At 36.8% G+C, this 20,799-nt stretch overlaps 2 protein-coding genes across 3 annotated transcripts in view; one reads left to right on the plus strand and one right to left on the minus strand.

The window, feature by feature from the left end:
• Positions 1-20,799, plus strand: part of LOC127836144 (uncharacterized) — a 151,071-nt gene that overhangs the window by 8,956 nt on the left and 121,316 nt on the right. The window lies entirely within an intron of this gene.
• Positions 2,969-20,649, minus strand: LOC127836146 (major facilitator superfamily domain-containing protein 1-like). 2 transcript variants are annotated; one of them, XM_052362575.1, is made up of 13 exons: positions 18,513-20,649; positions 17,849-18,054; positions 16,943-17,010; positions 16,653-16,761; positions 14,501-14,597; positions 12,734-12,850; positions 9,525-9,645; positions 8,764-8,820; positions 7,927-8,083; positions 6,861-6,958; positions 6,120-6,221; positions 4,336-4,383; positions 2,969-3,218 (listed from the first exon to the last, which is right to left on the minus strand). In XM_052362575.1, the coding sequence occupies exons 1-13, from the start codon at positions 18,826-18,828 to the stop codon at positions 3,146-3,148; spliced, it is 1,569 nt and encodes a 522-aa protein (XP_052218535.1). In that variant the 5' UTR covers positions 18,829-20,649; the 3' UTR covers positions 2,969-3,145. The 2 variants fall into 2 exon arrangements, with proteins under 2 accessions (XP_052218535.1, XP_052218536.1); XM_052362576.1 differs by having other exon boundaries at positions 6,109-6,221; positions 18,513-20,586.

Below are 20,799 nucleotides of genomic sequence, written 5' to 3' on the forward strand. Positions count from 1 at the left end.
AAATTGGATCAATTTATTTCCAAAATTAGGAATGGTTAGTATATTTATTTCTATATATAGAATGTTTTGTACAGAAATTCCGTTAAGCAAACAGCGTAGACCCAGATGAGACGACGCTGTTTGCCCAGGCCTTGTTTTCTAGACGCTAGGCATAAATGGGTTCTAAGAACCCCTATCTTGTTTTGATTCTGCCTAATTCGTATGGTTATATGCATATGTATACGCATGTTTTCTTAAATTTAAATTGCATGTAGTTCATTTTTAACTTTAATCACTTCCTACGACTTTGATTAAAAATGTACATCTTTATATGTTAAGGAATGTATTCCAATCACGATCAGTAAAGGTACGGGCGGCTACGATTTCGTCCGTCGCAATTACCCGGAAATAACGAACTTAAGATAGGTCGAATATCTGAAATGGGGAAAGTCACATGTATACATTTACTGTGTATGTCTATTTTTAGTTATGCGTTTCATACCACATTTTTTATTTCACCTTTTACAACTTGGTCAATGAATAGCATGAACACCCTATTTCCAATGCCATGATGCGTATATTATATTACATAACGGTTTACTTTTAACTCATATAGTTTTGTTATTTGTCACGGCTTTTAATTTCTGTAAATGTTAACTTGTTTGTTTTGCCGGACGAATTCGAGAATACAATTTGTAAAGATAAAAACTAGTGGTCATGTTTTTGTTATAGCACGTATGCAAACATTCTATTTAACCGCGCTTCTTACCTAGGTGATCGAGGTTCAATGGCCAATCCCGAAGCATGTGAGTTAGTGGTCACCATACCGTACATGTGGGGTTTTCTACGGGTACTCCGGCTTCCCTACCCCACCCCTCCAAAACACAAGACCACACCAACATTGAAATCTGTCGCTAACAACTACATAGCTCTACACTGCAGTGATAATTCCAGATTCGTCCAAACTTTTGCGAGTCTATTAGATTAGATTAAGTATGTATAAGTACTGGGGCACACTTCAGATACACAAATAACGCAGCCTCAGGCGCTCAGGGACCTCATCAACTTCGACAAATGCACGCTTATGTTAATAAGTAATACTGCTGGGCAGCTTTAAGGCAGCCATCAACTCCCTCTGCACGCATAATATCCCAGTCGATGTTAAAAGTCGAGGTGGCTCCAGTAAATAATGGTTTTAAGAAAACAATGAATGTGTTTCTGAAAGTCGTAATTTTGCCACACTGTAAGCTAGTCCCTTTTACAGATTTAAGTATAGGGACGAAAGTGTTCAGGGGTCGTATTCCAGAAGCATCTTAAGTTAAATTGTATTGTTATCTTTTAAAGTTTTTCATTTCGTATTGCAATAGTTTGCCATCAATATTTACATGAAAATAACATCATTATGTCATTGTTATTTTAGGAATACCAAAAACATGTGTTTCCTTATTAAGTAAAGAAAAACAAAACATTGTAATTTTGACCTCAAGTGAAATTATTTAAGAAATGACTTAAGATGTTTATGGAATACCATCCCAGGTCAGATAAAAAAGAAAAAGGAATACACTGTGCGTCTCAGTAGGATTCCAACTATGAATGCGTTAATGGATTTGTATATTTAACCCATTTATGCCTATCGTCTAGAAAAAAAGGCCTTGGCAAACAGCATAGACCCAGATGAGACGCCACATAATGCGGCGTCTCATCAGGGTCTGCGCTGTTTGCTTTAAGGAATTTCTGTAAGAAATATTCTAAATATAGAAATAAATATACTAGACATCCTTAATTTTGGGAATAAATTGATCCAATTTAGAAGGATGGGATGGGAGAGTCCAATAGGCATAAATGGGTTAATAACAGGTTTTTGTCTCAATTGCACACGTGGTCCGCAATTTTGATGAAAACAACAAAACCATGTGACCAAAATGAAACTTGTAAAATCATCAGTTGGCGATTGTGTATTTTTTAAATTAAAACATTTTACATAAATAATACAAATAACAACGACCCGTGTTCAGTTACTGTTCCCGGAAGCATATGAGTTTGGGTAATTGTCACCATACCTGACAAGTGGAGTTTCCTCCGTGTACTCCGCCCCGCCCCCGCCCCCCCCCCCCACACACACATAGCACAAGACCACACCCAAATTATTAAAAAAAAACTTTATTTAACCACTGAATACCTAAAAAATAGCTACACACATAATGGAGGCTTCTTACGGAAGAACTTCATACGCTTCGGAATTCACACATTGATGAGAAATACCTAGTGGACGGTGGGTTTGTTTAAATCAATACTCCCTACAGGAAGAAGGCTCGTGTAAATAGGGAGAAACGGAAGGCCGCTATAGATACATATTCGGCATAACCGACAGTGGAACGGCTATCTCTATATGCATATCAAGGCACTTATGGAAAAAAACCATCGACATCGCAATACGCACACCAGAGGCGTTATAGTGCTTGACATGAACTTACGTTTCGTGTTTAGAATAGTTTCCAAATACTTACTTCTTGAGCCTTTATAGTTCCTGACTGTTTTACCCTTCGCTATTAATTTGTCACTAAACGAAGTGCATTTGCCGGTATGCTGTACATAAATTAAAACTTATAGTTTTACTAGTTATACGCAACGTAAATGAATGGTTTATTTCGTGTAAAAATAATGTAAACGCGACCCATAAAATGCAAAAGAGACCAAGGCTTTAACTTCAACTATGATTTATGTAATTCATATTTAACAAGAAAATTTGTTGAATTGATTTCCCCTGCCTATTTCAAAATTTCATGACATACGAACGGACAGACAGACGGACGAACGGACTGACAAACGGAGGGACGGACAACGCCGATGGTATATCAATCCGCCTTTGGCGATGGTAAAAATAAAATACGTTTTTTCCCAAACGCTTTTTTACAAAAAAATTAAATTAAAACAATAAAACGCTGCTTTGTACTATGTAAATATGGCCCGAAATACAAATTCTGATATTTTTAAGTGCAATATTTTATTTCCTCTGTAAAACATCATACCAATATACACGCGCACGTCATGCTGAGATTTTGAAACAAACAATAATTTGGCACTGCATGCAACAATATAAACAAAATAATCACAATAACATTTAATCAAATTAAATTTAAAATCTCACAGCAAATCTGAACGTTTTCTACAAAGTCTGTCTCACACATGATGCTTGAGAAAAACTGCACGTTGTTTTGTACTTAGATTCAGTAGGCCACCTGAAATGAAAAGTGTCGATAGAAGCAATAAAATAACACCAAAATCAGTATGATCTCTAAATAGTATGCATGTAATTCCAGTTATAAACAAAAAATGTGTTTGACTGTTATATGGCAAACAGTTCTGGACCATTAGAAATCTATCATATAAGAACGACGTGTGTATTATACAAGGACGATGCATATTAAATAAAACAAAACAGAAATTTTATTTGCATTCTAGCAATTAGTGACCGTCATGATACATCTAATTGAAACTAGAGTTTTGTCATAAAAATGACTAAATACGACCGCGCAGGTTTTCCACAGGCATAGCAGCCATGACGACGGCGAAGTTCAAGGGCACAAAACTTATGAATACGTGGATCAATTCGAGTGAAAAATGAGACGCGTTCTGAGAAAACGGGGCTTAATGCATGTGCGTAAAGTGTCATCCCAGCTTAGCCTGTGCAATCCATACAGGCTAATCAGGGACGACACTTTCCGCCTAAACTTGATTTTCTGTAAGGAGGGACTTCCTTGAAACTAAAAATACCATAAAAGCCTAGTGTCGTCCCTGATTAGCCTGTGCGGACTGCACAGGCTAATCTGGGACGACACTTTACGCACATGCATTAAGCCCAGTTTTCTCAAAACGCGGCCAAAATATGTCTTGCATTTATACACTTTACGGTGATGACAATTTGAGTTTCAATGAAAACACTTGAGAAACGCATAAATAGTTCGCATCACAGACTTTTTAACATTTTATGCGGACATACCGGCAAACGAACCACCACACGGACCGACCGACCGATACCGAAACTTCTAAATATACGCTATCAAATTTCGTGTTTTTTCCAAATACAATGATGCATATACAATTTCATTTGTGTTGAATTCGTGTGAAATGAATTGCAATGGAAGACAATTCTGAAGAACTGTAAAAGCGGCGACTGGGAGCGCATGAAATACATCCTCTATTGAGAGTCATATACTTTGATATCAATAAAGAGATTTTTCTGTATTCATTATACGATTAAACGGTATATACTTTTTTAATTTAATAAAGGAATGCTAAAACTCTATAGGCAATATCAGGAGTTTTTTACAACTAAACATAAACAATTTATGTTACCTGTTGACGCGTCCCGTAAATACAACAACGCAGCTGCTATCATTGAACCTAACAAAAGTATAAAACAAGAATATAACTGAAACTGATGGATGCTCCCCGATGATGCGTTTGTAAATCTATGTGTAAATGACCACCTAAAAATCTAGTATTAGCCTGGTGACCTTGACCCCAGTGACCTCAAACCTGATCAAAAGGTAGAGGTTTATGCATGGTACCTACATGCCAAATATGAAAGAGATCGGTATAGAATTGAAGGTGCTATGAGGAACTGTAACAAAAGTGTGACGGAAAATTATATTATTAGCCTCGGTGACCTTGACCCCAGTGACCTCAAACCTCATCAAATGCAAGGTACCTACATGGCGAATATGAAAGAGATCGGTAAAGAATTGAAGGTGCTATGAGAAACTGTAGCAAAAGTGTGACGGAAACATATATTATTAGCCTTGGTGACCTTGACCTTGACCCCAGTGACCTCAAACCTCATCAAAATGTAGAGGTCTATGCAAAGCACCTACATGCCAAATAGGAAATAGATCAGTAAAGTATTGAAGCTGCTATGAGAAACTGTAACAAAATTGTGACGGAAAAATATATTATAAGCCTGGGTGACCTTGACCCCAGTGACCTCAAACCTCATCAAAAGGTAGAGGTCCATGCAAGGCACCTACATGCCAAACATGAAAGAGATCGCAAAAGTATTGAAGGTTCTATGAGAAACTGTAACAAAAGTGTGACGGAAACATATTATTAGCTTCGGTGACCTTGACCTTGACCCCATTGACCTCAAACCGCATCAAAAGGTAGAGGTCCGTGCAATGTACCTACATGCCAAATATGAAAGAGATCGGTAAGGTATTGAAGGTGCTATGAGAAAATGTAACAAACGTGTGACGGAAGGACGGAAGTACGGAACTTCAAACTGGCAACTATATGCTCCCCGAAAATTTTCGGGAAGCATAAAAACAGTATTTAGATCGACAGCATATATTTGCATGTCATTACTAAATATAGAACATCTTACATAATTTCAAAGTTTGTTCGAACACAGGGGAAACATGGCAAACCGTGATCTGTGTTGCAGCACATGTTGTGAGCACGCGATTTATGAAATGTGTTGACGCGGCTACTACAATATGATAACACTAGGGCGAAAACCTTTAAACCATGAATTGATTCATTATTGGTTTATAGTTCCCTGGTAAGAAACTAACATTGATGGACCTTACAAAGAATTTACATACGGCGTATATGTCAACATTATATCATCGCACTCTTACACCAACATATGAATGTTAAATACAATAAATTAACAATCTTGATATTAAACCACTGTTTAAATATTGTTGACTTCGGTGAATTGTATGACGAATAAGTTACCGCCATTTTAACAAAATTACTCGAATTTGTTGTAAAACCATAAATGCGTCTACGTCAGTATGTGTCGTCTAGACGAATATGCAAGGCCGAATGCGGATTTCCGAAAAAAGTACATGTCTTTTGTACGCGAAAGAGTTCTTTGCTGTACAGAAGAAAATAACTCGCAATCGGCTATAACTTTTATTTCGTTTATTTTCTGGAAACTTCTTCTTTAGAACCTTTATTTCACCTCTTGATTTATCACAGTTTTATCTGTTTTGAAATAGTAGTATGATTGTCTATATACCCGCTTTCAATCCAGATGCACAAGAAGGTCAGGTAAACTATTTAGTGTAACTGGCCGAATAATTAATCGTTTCAACAATGAGTCCTCTCAGAATTGGTGAAACTTACAGATGACGCACATGGTAAAGAATACTTCGAGGACCAGATAGCCGGCAGTGTCCACGATGAAGCCAACAAAATACGTATCAATGGCCTGCCCCGCAGAAATAATGGTGCCCATGCTGAAAAGAATACATATATGTGCTGAAAGAATATAATTCATATACACATGAACCACGCTCTAGGGTTGAATGCATGTGCGTAAAGTGTCGTCCCAGATTAGCATGTACAGTCCGCAAAGGCTAATCAGGGACGATACTTTCCGCATAACCTGGATTTTTGCTAAGAAGAGACTTTCTTTAACGAGAAATATCAAACAAGCGCAAAGTATCGTCCCTGATTAGCCTGTGCTGATTTCAACGACGACGTTCGTACATTGTTCATACGTACGAACAGTAGAGAATTTAAACTGCATATTAACGCCGAATAAAGAAGATTTTTCGAATATTGTAATTGTGCAACAATTCTACAAGCGATAGTCGCGGGAAATCGAAATTGTTTAAATTACATATTCACGAATGTATTGAGGTGACATTTATATCGTACAAGTTAGTATTACAAAGACATTTACATTACAAAATGTAGATGATTACATCCCAAACAAAGTGCCGAGGTAACTCAGAGTGTAAATCATGAAAATATATTGCAATTAACTTTAAATTTAAAGTGCATGCCTACATCCCGAACGCAGTGCCCAGGTACATCAGAGGGTAAATTAAAAATATATTGCAATGAACTATATATACAAAGTCGATGCTTACATTCCGAACGCAGTGCCAAGGTACCTCAGAGGGACCGCGTAGGACACCAGGGGCCAACATGTGGTGGTTACCAAGGAGTATCCTAGACCAAGAATCACCTGAAAAACAAAGAAACAGTGGACTACACCTTCCCCATATTTGTGGCCACACAGTTTTTACATCACGCAGTTTAATTATTTTTTTTTGAGAATCATGAGTGTTCTGAAAAATTGCCATCATAAATCAGATAGCGGCAGAACTATTGCATACACGTACAAATGTATGAATATTGGACTGATAAAAATCGAGAAATAATATCAGGAAATATCTTTTTACCATCAGCTAGTATTTAATTTAAGGCAGGTCACCGCCTATACAATACATGAAACTACAAACAACAACACCATTTAATATAAAAATTATAAAAGAGACCAACTTCCAATAAATGCTCTGAATATGTAAAAAAAAAATAACAAGAGATTGCCAAGTAATATTGTCCCCTACTGGTGAAACTCCACCATTGTCAGTAAAAAAATATTGTTTGTTGCCATAGCAACCAGAATTCTTGACGTAGGAGCAAAATGAAATGACGTGCATAATCTCCAAATTGCAATACATCCATGTTTCAAGTTTCCTGGAAAAAAATGAAGAACTTTGAAATGAAGTCCCCTCCGGTTTCACCGATAGAGGACAATAAATAACCAACGGGCAATCACGCCTTGAAATATTCGCGACCGGAATGACCTTACAATGTAAGCACGACCCATAAAAAAGGAAAGCTGTATAAATATCATTATATGTGGATATAAGTTTCAGAGCGCTTGTTTTTCAATAACATTATCATATTTGTAACGAAAGACTCAACAATTACATTGAGATAAATGGGTAAAATAATCGGGGATACAACATACCCAGAGCTTTTAGAAGACGCCGAAAAAAAGCTAAGAACTATGGCTCAAACTTTTTGACATGGTCGAGCAAATTATCCCCGTGTCACTTACATTAAAAATCGTACCATACATTTAAGATTCGACCATATTTGAAGTATAATAATAATGTTTGATAAAACATGGTTCTGTTTTCATACCGTGCATACGTACGGCTCCACAAAAGTGAAGGTCATCATGATATGGCTGGTCAGCCCCAGGACGAGGCCGGTCATCAGGAAGTACAGGTTACGACCCACTCTGTCGATGGCAACACCGAACAGTGGCATCGAAACCGCTCCAACCATGTATACCATGCTGCATAGACCAGCATATAGATATTACTTTTACATAGCGAATGTTATAATTTAAGTTAATACCATTGCATAACATTATAGGTAAGGTGATACAGAATTATAGCTAGACAGTGAGTTGGTACAATCAGTGGATGAATTTTACTGTCCCAAAATTCTAATGGAACATGAATGTACCTTTAAGACAAATTCCAAATATATTATAATATATAATAAAAAATGGCATTCAAAAAAACAATTTCATTTTAGCTTGTAAAGCCTCTCCATACTACCTGTTCCCATTACGAAACATATAAGAAATAATAAACTCTATCAAGAGCGAACATCTTGCCCGCTTGTCTTCAATTAAGGCAAATTACCAATGAGATATATACTATTAGACAATATATGAGTCGCATTCTGAGAAAACCGGGCATAATGCATGTTTGTAAAGTGTCGTCCCTGATTAGCCTGTGCAGTCCGCACAGGCTAATCAGGGACGACACTTTCCGCTTTTATGATATTTTCTGTTTAAAGAAAGTCTCTTCTTAGCAAAAATCTAGTTAAGGTCGAAAGTGTCGTCCCTGATTTGCCTGTGCGGACTGCACAGGCTAATCTGCGATGACACTTTACGTACATGCATTATGCCCAGTTTTCCCAGAACGCGACTCATATGCAACTCTACATAACACACTCACGGTTTACCTGTTTATCGTATTTGCCTCTTTCGGACTTCTTGAATACTTCGTTGCAAAGAACAGCCTTCAAAAGCAAAGACGACCGATACAGCCACGTTTATGAATCTTTTAATTAATCATTTATTGTAAGTTGTAACATGCAAGTTTAGAAAAAGCCAAATAAATACATACTAATACCATGTTGTAACAAGACTATTGCCAAGCAATATATGACCCCTACTGGCTCCACCATTGTCAGAATATGTTTTTGTATATATTTGTTGCCATAACAACCAGAATTCTTGACATAGGAACGAAATGAAATGACGTGCATAATCTCCATATTACCATCTGTCCATATTTCAAGTTTGATGAAAAAATATGAAGAACTTTTAAAGTTATCGCAGGATCCAGAAAAATGTGACGGACTGACAGACTGACAGACAGACTGACACACAGAGCACAAATCATAAGTCCCCTCCGGTGAAACCGGTAGGGTGAAAAAATATGGAAAATGAAGTCAAACGCATTTATCGAGAGTTGTAAAAATATGTAAAAGATAACCAAAATTTTGTTAAAAATATAAGTGCAAGTCAAACACAACTCATTAATAAAAGGTTGTAACTGGTATGTAAAAGCAAACAAATTTCATTAATTGCAAGTTGTAATATGTATAAACAACGAAACCCAAATCATTAATTGTCACTCGTATCATATAAGAAGGAAACCCGATGATAAAGCAATCGCTTAAAATTGAGCAAACACATCTAGAATAATAAACAAACCTACTCTCCCTGTGTCACGAAGGGGAAAAGCTGCAGGTAGAAGAGAGCGGAGCTGATGGCAATAAGCCAGAATGTGGACGGAAATCGCCTTACATCAGATATACGGATAAACTTCGATTCCTCTTCTGTAAAATGTAGAGCTTGGTCACAAACGTTACTAATACGAAACGAGTTTATTAAAGCATACTATCTATTATGATTATTAAAGCATACTATCTATTATGAAAAACAAAGTATGTTTAAATTTATCCAATATTATTTCTTTAACCATAAAATAAATAAATGTAGATTCTACCTCTGTTAAATGTAGGATTTAGTCACAAATGTTATTTATACCCCCGGACCGCTCTGTCAGCTACGTTCAGAGCAAATCAGAATGTGTAGGGATAATTGGAGATTAAAGGGGCCTTTTCACGTTTTGGTAAATTGACTAAATAAAATAAAATGTTTCAGATTCGCAAATATTCGTTTTAGTTATGATATTTGTGAGGAAAGGTACAGACTAATTTTGACGAGAACATACATCACATATAATTACTTAATATAATTACTATTAAAAGTATTAATTATAAAACTCACAAGAAGTTAAATTGTGTATTTAAATGAAAGGCATTAAAAATAAGTTACGAACCATCTAACTGTTGTTTCATTAATCGATTTCATTAAGTCATTATATTCGATCACATTCGTATTTTTCAAACTTCGCATTTGTTTATTGTTTGCGTAAACCAACAAATACCGGGCAATCTAGCAAAACATTTCAAATTGCCATCAAGTACACGACAGTTTTAAATGCACGTTCAGTGTTCGGTGTTATATGTCGTTAATTCCATCTACCCGACTCCCCGTGTGTTCGTAAGGCTGTCCCTCTAAATCGTGTTAAAGCAGTTATGAACGTTGTTTTGTTTCCATATAAATTTGAAATATATCTGTACTCCTAATTTCCAAAAAAAAAACACGGTAGTGTTTACCTCTAATTGTATAAACAAGGTTCATAGATAAATTAAGATATAAACATCAACATCGCCCATACCCTAAAGAACCATACTTCGCTAACACCAAAACTATCTACGCAAATAACTAGAGCCTTGTCACAGACGTGACGTATACCCCCACATGCCGCATTGACACAGACTATTTTTCATGCTGTCTTCACAAAACAAGAGAATCTAATTTATGACGATTTTTATGAATTATTATGCCATTATCATTTATAGCCATTTGGATCTTTGAACTCTTGAATTCTTTCACATGACACGCCGTCCAATGACTGTGAACAAAATTAATGTACAGAGTCATTTTTAAATCTCACAATGAATGACATAGTTATGGCCCAGACAAGATCATTTATTGCCATTTTTGACCTTAAAACTAAGTGTGACCTTGACCTTGGAGATATCAACGTAATTCTTTTGCGCGACACACCGTCCAATGATGGTAAACAAAAGAGCCAAATGATTTTAAAATCTCACAATAAACTACATAGTTATGGCTCGGACAAGCTCATTTATGGCCATTTTTTACCTTTGAACTCAAAGTGTGACCTTGACCTTGGAGATATCGACGTAATTCTTTCGCGCGACACACCGTCCAATTATGGTGAACAAATGTGCCAAATGATTTTAAAATCTCACAATGAACGACATAGTTATGGCCCGGACAAGCTCATTCATGGACATTTTTGACCTTTGAACTCAAAGTGTGACCTTGACCTTGGAGATATCGACGTAATTCTTTCGCGCGACACACAGTCCAATGATGGGGTACATATGTGCCAAATGATTTTTAAATCTCACAATGAACGACATAGTTATGGCCCGGAAAAGGTCATTTATGGCCATTTTTGACCTTTGAACTCAAAGTGTGGCCTTGACTTTGGAGATATCGAAGTAATTCTTTCACGCGACACACCGTCCAATGATGGTGAACAAATATGCAAAATGATTTTATATTCTCACAATGTACAACATAGTTATGGCCCGGACATGGTCATTTATGGCCATTTTTTACCTTTGAACTTTAAGTGTGACCTTTACATTGGATATATCGACGTAATTCTTTCGCGCAAGACAACGTCCAATGATGGTGAACAAATGTGCTAAATGATTTTAAAATCTTACAATGAATGACATAGTTATGGTCCGGACAAGCTCATTTATGATCGTTGAACTCAAAGTGTGGCCTTGACCTTCGAGATATCGACGTAATTCTTTTGCGCGACACACCGTCCAATGATGGTGAACAAATTTGCCAAATGATTTTAAAATCTCTCAATAAAAGACAATGAAGTTATGGCCCGGACAAGCATTTGACCTTTGAACTCCAAGTGTGACCTTGACCTTTGATATATCGACGAACTTTTTTCACACGACACACCGTCCCATGATGGCGAACAAATGCACCAAGTCATTTTAAAATCTAACGATAAATGACATAGTTATGGTCCGGACAAACTTTCAGTTTAAAACACACTAAGTGACCCCGTGACCTAGTTTTTGACCTGGCATGACCCATATTCAAACTTGATCTAGACATCATCTAGATACAACTTCTGACCAAGTTTGGTGAAGATCGGATGAAATTTCGGGACAGACAGACAGACCGACAAAGTGACTCCTATATAGCCCCCATTACCAATGGTAATGGGGGTATAACAATTTAACCCAACGCACTTTTTGTAGAATATAAATAATTACATGTACAATGTTTTAATCAGCATATCAGAAATTAATATGTTAACCATCGTCAAATACCCACAATTAATTATCTGGTTACAGTGCATTCCATGAATGAAGCGACAAGGAATGGTTCAAACTTAGATATCAAACGATAAATTTATATGTGAGCGTTCATCAGAGTCGTTCAATCATGTTGGATAGTTCGAACAAATATAATCTTCAAAAACTAAAACATAATAGCTCTGGGGAAACCGAGCATGTGCATGAGTGTCGTCCAAGGTTAGCCTGTGCAGTCCGCACGTGCTTATCAGGGACGACACTTTCAGCCTAGTCTGGTATTTCGTTTAGAAGATACTTCCTTCTATTGACAATGCAATGCAGTGTCGCCCCTAATTTAGCCTGTGCGGACTGCACATACATGCATTAAGTCCGGTTTTACCGAAACAAGGCTCATTTGTACACATTTAAAACAAATGCCTAATTAAGGTTATAATTCAGGGACCAATTGGTAGGAAGAGTTTAAATTGAGCCGTACTTTTGCTATCGTCCTTAGCCACTGGAGGATGATCAATGAGTTTTTGTACGTCAGAACGCCGATCAATGACGGCCGCCAATATGGCCGCTAACGTGCACAGAAGGCCACAACATGAACCTGTAAAGAACAAATATATCTCATCAAGTGTGTGTTTTGCGTGATTTTTGTGATGTGTGGTGTGATTTTGTCTGATTTTTCGGTTATTGGTCTCTTGCCATAAATAAAGGACTGTAATTATGTTTGTGTTCTGCTTGTTCAGATGAATACTAACTGATAATATTCGTATATTGAACAAGTTGTCCAACGCTTATGTGTATATTGAACAAGTGGTCCAACGCTTATGTCACAACCGAGAGGTAAAAGATGTTGTTAGCTTCCAGTGTTAATCTTTGTATCGAACTGAAAAATTGAAAATATTTGTTATAAGGTACGCATTCTATATCTGTATTTAATTACTTCGTTCACGTAAACATTATAAGAAAATGGTTTAGAGAAAGCAATTAAAACACAGTGATAAAGAGATTTTTGCCTCTACCTTCACATGGATTTCCGTTTAGGATAAATCTAAATTTCAACGCGATGAAAGGCTGTCTATGGTTACTACGTGAGAATTGTTCAATACCAATAACGGGATAAGATGGGGTCGCATTTCAGTCTATCAAACGTTGCCCAATGATTTGTAATATAATGATACACATATGCAACACATATGCAACCATGTGCAATCAGCAACAACTGAAACCATTATTTATAACTGGATAAAACCTCTTCAATTTTCAGCTCAACCCTTGATGCAACCCAATATGAACAGAAAATATTTCAATTCTTGCTAAAGAGTCCTCATATCTTATGAAAGGAACTGATGTTTGTTTTCACACACCAAAACTTTTTCGTTTGTAAGCAATGCATTTGATTATTATATTATTTAAAAGAGCGCATATAATATTATTACATACTTTATTGTATGCCGGTACGAACGTAGTGTACCTACTCAATTTTCTAAGCAAGTACAGCAACTACTCCATTAACCCATTTAAGCCTGTGGTCTCTCCCATCCTACTAAATTGGATCAATTTATTTCTAAAATTAGGGATGTCTATTATATTTATTTCTATATTTAGATCATTTCTTACAGAAATTCCTTTAAGCAAACAGCGTAGACCCTAATGAGACGCCGCATCAATGGCGTCTCATATGGGTCTACGCTGTTTGCCAAGAACTTTTTTTCTAGACGCTAGGCATAAATGGGTTAATTATTACCAAATGTTGGTCAATGACCGATTTAAACAAAATGAGTTTTGTACTTTTTTCCGGAAAAAAGGTTCCAAAGCCGGGACTTCTCCAGGGTTCAATTTTACAGGTTTTGTAGATTTTGGCTTCAATAACAAGCACATGACCACGCGTCCACATAGCTAGTTGGCCTCGATGTTCGACTACAGCTGACATAGAATTTTTGACATCGACTTTTTAAAAATTCGATGCCAACAATTATAATGGATGTAAACAAGAGCACCGCTTTATTTTATTAAAGGAAAATGTATTTTCAGTATCAAGAAATGATTTTTTGAACATGTGACCAGTCACCTGACCCATTGCAGACATTGCCGATACAACTGTAACATGCGACCAGTCACCAGACCCAATGCAGACATTGCAGATACAACTTGAACATCATCATGTGACCAGTCACCTGACCCATGGCAGATATTGCAGACCAGTCACCTGACCCATTTCAGACATTGCAGATACAACTTCCTGTGTGCATACCTGTGAACAACGTTACACCAAGGGTGTACATAGGCTGTGTGCGAGCTGACACGAAGTCGTATATGGGATCCATGATATTCAGAGTTAAAACACTGCACTGAAACAAATAGTGGAAGGCGTTTGTACAGTACATGCAAATAAGTTAATGGGCATTTGATTGAGAATACCTAACAAACTAGCTTAAGGATTTCGAGTAAAAATAAACGTTTGTTCGTTTTCTATTTGAGCCTTGTTCTGGGAAAACTGGACTTAATGCATGTGCGTAAAGTGTCATCCCAGATTAGCCTGTGCAGTCCGCACAGATTCATCAGGGATGACACTTTCCGCCTAAACTTGATTTTCGGTAAAGAGGGACTTCCTTGAAACAAAAAATACCATAAAAGCGGAAAGTGTCGTCCCTGATTAGCATGGGCGGACTGCACAAGCTAATCTGGGACGACACTTTATGCACATTCAGTAAGCCCAGTTTTCTCAGAACGCGACTCATTTGTTTAAATTATTTTGATTGTTCGCTGTTTTCAACAGTATTTCAGTCAAAGCACGGCACATTTCCTTCTTGTGCACCCGAATTAAGTGCACGTTCTTATGTCTTGTGTACCAGAATTAAGTGCCAGAATTAAGTGCACGTTCTTATGTCAATACATGACAACTGACCTATTTGCATGAGATGCGGGCTAAGAATCGCCGTAGAAATAAATATTTTGTACAATAAGCGCATCACAAGCAATACATATGCGAAAACTGAAAGATCCTTTTTAACTGAACAAGCGATGGAATTTTCAATTTCAAAGCATTTAGTTTCGTCGATTAATGCCTTTACAAGACATAACAATTGCACATTGGACATTAAGTCGAAACATGTGAAGCCAAAGAACGTTAAATGAATTCCGTAGTCATCGAAAGCTTCATGAAGTCATCATTGAACATTTCGTGAATTATTCAGTCAATGGACGTTTCAACAATCCGTCAGTCAATGAACTTTTTATGAATTCTTCCATGCATGAACGTTCGACTATTATTCAATCAAGACGCGTTTCATGGCTGATTCAATCAATGAACGTGTCATTAATTTTTCGACCGATAGACGTTTAATGAATTATTAAGCCAATTAATTTAATTAATTCATTCAATGAACGTTTCATTTTTTAATCAATGCTCTTTTTATTATTTCTACAGTCAATGAATGTTTAATGCATTCTTAAATCAACGAACTTTCAATGAACCCGTCAGGAATTCTTCAAGATATCAAACATTCCAGAATTCTTCAATCTGTGAAGCCTATAGGATTTCTACAACCGATTAAACATATCATGAATTCTTCAATCAATGAAAGTCACCGAATTTTTCTGTACATAAACGTTTCGTTTACTGCGCAAGAGATGAATGTTTTATGAATTTTTCAATCGATGAATGTAAAATGAATTTGACAATCAATAAAAGCGCCATGAATTATTAAATCAATTAAAGCTTCATTTATTATCTTCAATTAATGAATTGTTTAAAAAAATAATCAGCGTTTCGTGAATTATTCAGTCAATAAAGTTTCATTAAGTAGCAATCAATGAACCCATCATAAATTCGTTGTCAATGAATGTTCGCGCAATCAATTCTTCACATTCTTCACCCAAGAATCTTTCACGTATTTCTCTGTGACCTAATACCCGCCCTAGACCTACCACCGGTCTCATAACCTAACACCCGTTCTAGACCTACCATCCGTCCTAGAAACCACCACCCGTCCTAAAACCTACAACCCGTTTTTGACCTACCACCCTTCCTAGACCTACCATCTGTCCATGACCTACCACCGGTCTAAACCCTACCACCCGCCCTAGACTGACCGCCGTCTTAGAACCCACAATCCGTCCCACACCTACCACCCGTCCTAGACCTACCACCCGTCCTAGACCTACCACCCGTCCAATCCCTTACCGTCCTAGACAACATACCGTCCAAGACCAACCACCCGTCCTACAACCTACCACCCGTCCTAGGACCTACCACCCGTCCTTGAACCGACCCCCCGTCTTAGAACCTTCCTCCACCCTACAACCTACCACCCATCCTACAACCTACCACACGTCCTTGGACCTACCACCCGTCCTTGAACCTTACACCCGTCCTACAACCTACCACCCGTCCTACAACCTACCACCCGTCCTAGACTTGTCTTCATGGCCATCACCATATTGAGCATGCTTTGTTGGAACCACTTCACCGTCAGGTTGTCGTTTGCAATGGCTGACGGGGCGGCTACGAGCCTAGAAGCGATAGTGCTTATATAGTGAGACAAATAACAAGACGGAGACGTGAGTTGTTCCTTTACGATCACTGTATATCCATCTCATTCATTCAAAGCGCCTTTTTAAAAGACCTTATTCAAAATCAAAAGCGAATAATCCCAACTTGATCAAATGAAATACTAGTAATACAAATACCAACCCAAACAAGGCTCTGGCGACCCACATGACCCAGTAGTTCTTAAAAAGGGCACCCACTGCAAAGAGGGTCTGAAAATGTGAAAATATGTGTAGCAATTATAATATTAAATAACGAACATATGTTTTTCATGTAAAACAACAGTTGCCTCATTTTAAATTATAATGCAAAGCCGTTTTCAAAACACAGTGCCAAAATACTGAAGATTCATTTATTTTTGTTGTCATGAAACTTAGTAAATTCATTAAATCTGGCATTTTCGCGTCATATTGAGTACGTGGATTTTTTAATACATGTAGTCTGATATAAGGCTTCGGAAACTAACGTTCGCTGTACATTTGAAATCGATGCTGAGAGGACCAATGAAAATTAGTGTCCGACAAATAATATTGATTTCACAATACTTATCAGTTACCGACCCGGGTTAAAAAGTAATATATATATATACAAAGCCTGTATTTGAGCCTATTAGATTGGTCATTTGGGCCAGCAAGACTTCCAACTGACAAATTACAGGGCACATATCGATGTGCTTATTACAAATTACAGGGCACATATCGATGTGCTTATTTGTTAAAAATATACGTATAAATTATATCATAGACAGTGTTAGAGAATTATCTTTTTGAATACACAGTACATTAGCACACAAATGTAATTATGGATTATCATAACATAACCTAAGTGAAGCATATACACACAATAAAAAGCCAAATTGAATTGCTTAAAAAAAGATAAAATTAATGGTGTATGCGAACAGAAGATTGTTATTGAGACAAAAAAAACACTGTAATGCGTATGTACACACTTTTACAATAATTAACTCTAAGCTGAAAGAATGTGTAACCACAATCCATATTAATGGTAGAAAGTTTTTAGCGGGAGTAGAAAAATCCGAATTGTTATTACATGGGAAGCCGCAATCAGTCCAGTGGAGATCGGCATGCTCAGTCTGTTTCCAATCCTGTCAACTAGAAATCCCCCCAACAGCGAGGACGGTATGTTTGTCCACTGTAGCGTGGAGTAGAAGCCCATGTATTGCGTCTCTGATATGCCCATGTCCTCGATGACATGCTGTTGGATACCAGAAGGACTGTCATAGCAAATGTAGTCCCCTAAAATCCATTATTTCAAGTTCATAGCGACAAACGTACATGTATACACATTTACAGCAAAGCATACATGTATATTGTTAATACAATACTTCATCATAACTACATCGCCTTAAACATGTAAAATTAATTTATAATAAACAATGATTCAATTTCATTTTTGACCGTTGTACTAAGTAGGTACCCTTACACCAGTAAAACAGTACTCGTTTTAACAAATTGCAATAAAAACATCAAAATTGCATGGAAATTGGTGTTTTTTCTCTTGTCTGCTATATAACGAAAATATTGTGAAACAATTAAACTACCAGTTAGGTATAAATGTATGTAGTGGTAAACAACACATCGTTCATACACGAAAGTGGTCCGTTGCAAATCTTTTATGTAAGGACATGCCAACATGCCAACCCAAAGTAAATTTCCAATTAATACCATGTCTTGTTTCAATTTGATAAACTTACCTGTAAGGACTATGCACAGCAACAAAAGAAAGAAACATCGAAACAGCTTTGAAAATCTTTCAGTTGGTGTACCACCATCCCCAGTAACGTCCGTAGGTCCAACAACGTTTGAACTGACGTCAGTCAAACTAGACGTTGATTGCTCACATACATCGATTTGCACATGACAGATATTATAAACAGCAGTGTGGAAATCCAGATCATCATCTTCTTCCGAATCTCTGGATATTTCTTGAGCGTCGTCAGTTCGAGTATAAGAATTGCGAACATCAGATCTATTTGCAAGCAGCGGAGATTTTTCACTCACTTTCTCCATCACATTCTTATTCAGTTAAACACGCCAATCAGTCATTACGTTCAAAACATCGAAGAGTTCCAACCATGTGCAAATATTGAGACATTTATATTGCAATCTTTAGAAACTATGTTCCAGCGTCTTCACTTCGATATAAAACTAATACATTCCATGCATATATGATTTATTTAGACTAAATGACTTGCAGCTTTTCAATGCAGCAGCAATCCTCGGATGTTGTGGATTTGTTGTATTTTTTACGGTACCGATATTGAATTATAAATGTATTCAAAATTATCTATCAATGTACGATCTTTGGTAATAATTTAGCAGAACTAACTTAGTATGAAAGGTATCGGGTAAGTTCGGCGTGACAATCGTTCGCCCTAATTTCATTCGCCCTCTAGAATACTATAAAGGCATTGAACAAAATACAATTTAAAATCAATCGATTTGATATTTTGCAACAAAGTGCATTTTAAGAAAGAGTTAAAAAGGGGCCTCTTCACAGATTTTGGCATGTATTAAAGTTTGTCATTAAATGTTTTATATCGATAAATTTAAACATTGGATCTAAATATCTACAGTAAATTATGAAGAATAACATTTAAAACTGAGGAGCTGCGCCATGAGCGCATGATACGCCCGTCGTTCGCCAATGAAGTAGTAAGGTAATAAATAACCCTTTGAATAATTTTTTTACTTCAGTTTATTTGTATTTGAATACATGGTTTATTTTATAAGTACATGAGCATGGAGCGCCGTCTCCTTGACATTCATACCATATCTTTTTTTGAGTATATATATGCATTTCTTTAGAGGATATGGAGTTGAAGTAAACCTGTTATAGATATTTTGACCAATAATAAAAGAGAAATGTAGATGGGTAAGTGGTAGTGTACAATCGGAATAGAAAAAAGCTCACCTTGTTCAATTTTTCAGGGATACTATTTCAATGGAGCATAATGTATCATCTTGCAACATCAATTTAGATTGAGGTTTGTCCATAGAGCAATTAGAAGAATACACAAGTAATATCTGCAAAAATGTTTGTCAATAATGTTTGTCATAAATGAGATGGTATACTCAAGATTTATTGACTGAGAGAAATCCAGATAGCTTTATGATCTGAGAAGTATGTCTCTAGTGTGCCACGGTAGGACATTCAATGAAATCACGAAATTTTGACGAACAAAGTCCCATAACTCTGGAACGACAATTCAGAATTCCGTCAAAAACGAAAGGGGATCAGGGTTTATCAATATTAAGATTGTGTTGAAATTTGAAAAAAATCCATCGAAGGATATTTGAGCTACAGTAGGACATTCAATGAAATCACGAAATTTTGACGAACAAAGTCCCATAACTCTGGAACGACAATTCAGAATTCCGTCAAAAACGAAAGGGGATCAGGGTTTATCAATATTAAGATTGTGTTAAAATTTGAAGAAAATCTGTCAAAGGATATTTGACGTAGCGTACGACATTAACAGACGGACGGACGGACGGACAGATGGACGGACGGACAGACGGACGGACAGACGCGGGGTATACCATAATACGTCCCGTCATAGACGGGCGTATAAAAATGTAACCGTCAACAGGGCTTGAACCACTGACCCCTGGAGTCCTGGAGTAAAAAGTATCCCATTTAGACAACTCGACCATCCGTGCTCATGCGATCAGTGAGGTATTTTATACTTAATATACGCAATCCTCGTAGTTTCATAAAATGTAACGACAACAAAACTCTCCAAATTATTAATTCGTTTCGACTTGCAACGCTTAATAAATTTTCATGTTTTTAAATCGCCAAAAGATGCATATAATGGCTATTTTAAGCATGGTAAATGTTCAGTATTACTGTTTCCTCACAAATATCATAACTAAGACAACAATTTGCGAATCTGAAACAACTTTTTTTATTTTTGTCAATTTACCAAAACGTGAAGAGGCCCCTTTAAAGGAAGTATGTGTTGCTTTTTCATATGT

The sequence above is a fragment of the Dreissena polymorpha genome, chromosome 6 (assembly GCF_020536995.1).
Source record: "Dreissena polymorpha isolate Duluth1 chromosome 6, UMN_Dpol_1.0, whole genome shotgun sequence".
NCBI lineage: Eukaryota > Metazoa > Mollusca > Bivalvia > Myida > Dreissenidae > Dreissena > Dreissena polymorpha.